The 4,906-nt window shown below is 46.8% G+C and overlaps 1 protein-coding gene across 1 annotated transcript; it reads right to left on the bottom strand.

Annotated features, from left to right (window-relative positions):
* Positions 1-921: 921 nt before the first annotated feature.
* Positions 922-2,088, bottom strand: LOC118750315. The gene has a single exon (XM_036485034.1). The coding sequence runs from the start codon at positions 2,086-2,088 to the stop codon at positions 922-924; it is 1,167 nt and encodes a 388-aa protein (XP_036340927.1).
* Positions 2,089-4,906: the final 2,818 nt, after the last annotated feature.

The raw sequence follows: 4,906 nt of genomic DNA, 5'->3' as shown, positions 1-4,906 counted from the left end.
GCTTTTATAAGGCGCCCAGTTTTTAGTTCTAAAGCAATCATTGAAGATTTTCCTTATTTTGTCTCTTTGGGCTCTGAGATCCCCATTCCACCAGGGTGGGGATTTCTTTCTTGCTGTACTAACTGGAGTTGATCTTTCAAAGGCTTTCTTCATAACCTCTTCTAGTTTATTTACTCTATTATCAAGATCCTCAACTGTAGTGACAGTTGTATTTAGTGGGAGCTTACTTAGTTTACACTTAAGTGTGTTACTATATCTTTCCCAATTAGTCCTGTGGGGGCTCCTGTATTTCGAGGGGGTGTTGGAAATTCCGTGTAGATTAAAGAGGATCAGACGGTGATCAGACATTGAAGGCCTATTAGATCCAGCACCTCCTCCCATCCAGGAAACTGGTTTGAACTCGGGAATATGAATGTGGGTGTATTACCTCTATTGCAGATGCTTAAATTAGTATTTAATAAGAAGTGTAGTAAAGACTCACCTCGGTCGTTCTCCGTAGAACTACCCCAAACTGGATGCCTTGCATTCGCATCGCAGCCGACGACTTAAATTTGTCTGGGGTTTTTGGCTATCATCTCCTGGATTTCGGTTGGCGGACTGTCCCTATCGTGGGCCATGTATGATAAGGCCAGGAGTATACTTGGCTGTCCGGTGGTCTCCACCTTAACCATTGTTGTATCTGATGTGCTGAAATTAGAGCAAAGGAATGCATTTATACCGTTCTTGATAAGAATACACGCCCGCGGTTTACCCACCTCGCTCTTATAGTAGAGTTTATAATTATTTATGTTTAGTCTCATGACTGTATCGTGCTTGACCCAGGGCTCTTGAATTAGGCTAATGTCTATATCCTCCTCACTGAGAAGGACAACTAGATTATCTGTAGCACATTTGGAGTGCTGCAGATTTATTTGGGCTACTTTAAGTTTCCGGTTCAGGGTCATCTGTCAACTTCACACCCATGAGAAGCTCACCAGCTCCATCAACCCCGGGATCTTCTTCTACCGGGCTAACCTCTCCAAGGAATACCCGCACTCTAGCCTTACGGATACCGAAGCAGAGTCGATAGTCAGCCTTCTCTAAGGCGTCCAGTGATTCTGCGCAAATAGCTAGCAGAATGGGCTTATTTGTAGGCCTTCTTGGCTCTTCAACCTTTATAAGCTCCCATTCCTCGATCGCCGGTATGTCTTTATTATGTAGCTTAAGACACCGCAGCAACTTTTCGCCTGGTTCATCCATCGGAGGCAGCCAAATGCGCGCACGTGGTCTCCTTGGAATGTCCTTAGCTGGAATCAGCTTGAGCTTCAAGCCGACAAAAGTGTCGCTGATCTTAGCGACGCATCCAGCAAGGAAATCCAGGGAGAACTGGTTCGCGCACTTGACTACCCGGTATCCCCGTAGGGATTCCGACGAGTCGAACTCTGGGTGAGGACCTTCGGGGTTGTCGAGTACGTAGTTCATTACGAGGCTCGACAGCCTCACATCAATCTCCACCCATTTTTGCTGCACTGCCAGCGGTGTCTTGCTATTTTCATCTATTATCGCCGCCTGTAGGTGATCTCTGGCGACGTCACTAAAATAGCGATGCTTCGCGGGTGCTGCGGACTCCGCATCACTCCCTTGCTTAGCCTTCTTTGCAATGGCCCCTTGGCCGCCTTCATTATGAGAGCGGTTCCGTTTCTTTGCTTCTGTGGCCTCGATTGTGGCTGCACGATCTTTCTGTAACTTTTCGTACTCTTCCACTATTTGCATGTATTTTGCCTTGTCTTCCTCGTCACGCTCATGTACCGTACCGGCCGCTGCATTTTTGTCAATTTTATTTAACATATACAGCGCCTTCTGGTACATCTGTCTCATGACCACGCCCGAGGGTTTCATTTTCTTAGAGGCGGGATTGCTGCCTGCAACGGCCGCCGATTTGCTGGTTGTTGGTTGCTCGTCCGGAGTACTACGGCAGGCACTACCGGTGCTATTTTTGACTATTTGCAGAGTGGTGATGCTTTGTCTGACATCTTCCACCCTGCTGGTTTCTGGCGCTTGTACAACTGGGGTACTATGGCTGGCGCCACCAGGAGTACTTGCAACCATCTTACCTCTCTTTGGGGATTTGAGGAGCTGCTCCTCCTCTGACAGCGTTACGTCGTCCCCTTCTTCGTTGGTACGCTGTTCATGTTGCTGTTTTTGGTTTGTTTGTTGTTTGTTTTTTGTTTGTTCTTCCATATGTGGTCCCACGAGTAGTCCGGAAAGGGTTAGTCGCTCGTCCGCAGAGCCGGGATGCGTAGAGAAGGCACTTCTTACAACCGACCTTGCCCGGGCATCGGAGGGGACCGTACGCGACCAGCCATTTTTTACTACCCGCTGGCCATTCATCCATCGGCACGGTTGCCTACACACCTTGGCTTGGGTAGTGTTGGTACGGTAATCCTGCCATTTCCACCTCCAGCAATAAAAAACAACCAGCCTCATTGCGTAAGTCGTAAATTAGGCTGAATTGTACGACTCGACAACATTAGCATTGTCTACTGTCGTGCTGAAATAAGTAAACGACAAAAATTGTCGAAAACTATGCAGTGCTGCCAAGTTCTTCCGTTTTAATACACTAGTCGAGTGGAAATTTTAGGCAATGACGCTAAATTTTCGATACGATTCGACTCTCGAAAAACGACTTGCATTCGGCACGACTCTCGCAATGAGGCTGAACACTCCAGCTTGGATTGTTAAGGAATATTGCCGAAGGCTTCAATACCAGGCTTCCCTCTTAGTTCATGGAGGCATGATACAATTCACACTGTGAATTATACCATGACACCATTTAAGCCCCCTCGCCACGGCAAGACGCCCAACGCTGAGGAGGGTGGCAGGGGGTATATATATGTTAAATATTTCGAGCTCGACATCGCTTGACCGGATAGCAATACCCTGACATTCTGGGATGGTATCCCTGCGGTCGATGTCTGCTTCGATAAGACGATACCGCACGGCGTGGTGCGTAATGAACGCCAGGCCACCACCATTATCTCGTTTGCGATCTCGACTGTGCACGTTGTTTCCGGCGCAATTCAACAACATTGAATTGCCGTGCGGCTTCGTCTCTTGGACCGCAGCTATTAATATTCCGTGCCCACCCATGAAGACTGTTATCTCCTCGATCTTGCTCTGAAATCCGTTAAAATTTAATTGTAAAATCTTCGTGTGCGTAGGGAGACTTATTGGAATGTGGGGTGTTAGTGGCGTGTGTTGCCGTACCGCCACATGCTGTGCTTGCTGCTGCTGATGATGTTGCCCTGTTTTGTTAGTGGGCGGCGTCGCAGTTAGAGATTGCGACCGAGCAGCACAGCATGGACCCTCATAGTCCCTCGTCCAATCTCCCGCAGTCCTGAGCATGCCCTAAAGTGACACCAGCCAAGGCAAGTGTTGTACTGGACTGACACACTGTTCAGATTGTCGCAGGAACTAAGAGTTGTTGGCGGTGGCGTGTGGGTGGTGGTGCAGTTGTATCAGTGGTGTGGTCTGTTGTGTCAGTGGTATGGTCTATTGTATTGTGTTGTGGTGCGATAGTGTTTGTGTTGAGTTGCTCAGGCGGACTCTGTTGTGCCGTGGAGGCAGCGCGATTGGTGCAGCAAGGGGCCACGTACGCGGTGGTCCACTGCCTATGAGTCGTAAGGCCTGAGCAAACTCGGTGATGGCTCCACCCATTGCACGTGTTGCATCTGACGGAGGTGGAGTTGTGGTGTAATCTTCTCTGGCACACGCAGCAGGTATATGTTTTATATGTTGATTTTTTTTATGTTTCGATAGCATTAGAAGCAACATGTTTTGTACAAAAGGTAGGTGCTGTCGATTTTTTGTTCCCAATATATTGGCAAGAAAGTTAGATCAAAAACGCGACAAAAAATGAGAGTCGTTCTCTACTGCATCTCGAAATATGTAAAAACCTGCGAAACGCAACATAAAACTTTGAAGCGGTTTATTTTAAACTAAAATGGATTAATTTGCCTTTCTAATGGTAGTTGTCATGTTGGAATATTTTAGCACGTGACATCTACCATGCGACATTTTTTACGTGACGTTTGTAAAAACAATTGTTGAAGCAATTTCAGCACATCTTTACATTAACTACTAAAACATCGTATATATACTTTATATTTTGACTTCAGTGACAATTCCAGTTCAACTTTTGAAAATCTGGGACGGTTTTCAAAATATCACCTGGCAAGACCGTTTTTCGCAAAAAATGTTTTTGCTTACATAACCAGTATATACTTTAAAACAGCTGAGAAATCGGCCCATAAATATGCTAGATATATGACTTGGATCGGTAGACCTCCCGCTGGAAACACTGTTACGTCGCTGACTGTTGGGGTAAGGTTGGTTGGAATTCAGGCTTACTGGCATCCCGAGCTAGCTCGTCGGTTGGGGGGGTCACCTGCAACCACCTTACTTGCAGCTGACATAAACAAAATTTGTCATCACGCCTGTTAGAATAAAGACACTGAAAAACCGGGAGAATAGAAATATGAAGGAGATAAAAGAGGCCCGTCCGAGTCAGGTGGAGTCAGCCCACCCCATCTACGTTCTTGTAGCCTTGGACTTTGCCGTGACTCCTACAATTGGCAAAGTCCCCTAAACCTGACCTTAGTTCGTACGTCTATTGACAAGTCATGTCCAAGTCAGTAACGTCCATCAGTGTCGACACCCATTTCCCCCCTGTTGCACCAGTGCAACACCCACACCTATATAAAGAATCAGCAAGCCATAACTTCTCGTTCAATCCTGATCACATCATCCATATATTTCCTCCTAAACATATCCCTGCAGGGAAACCGCGGACTAGTGAATCAAAAATCTAGTTCCGTACTAGGTCTTTATCGCCAAAAAGGAACTATTCCGATAGGAACTAGATCCC

The sequence above is a fragment of the Rhagoletis pomonella genome, unplaced genomic scaffold, assembly GCF_013731165.1.
Source record: "Rhagoletis pomonella isolate Grant_MI unplaced genomic scaffold, Rhpom_1.0 Rhpom_scaffold_00204, whole genome shotgun sequence".
Taxonomy (NCBI): Eukaryota; Metazoa; Arthropoda; class Insecta; order Diptera; family Tephritidae; genus Rhagoletis; species Rhagoletis pomonella.
This window is presented reverse-complemented; position numbering and strand designations above follow the sequence as displayed.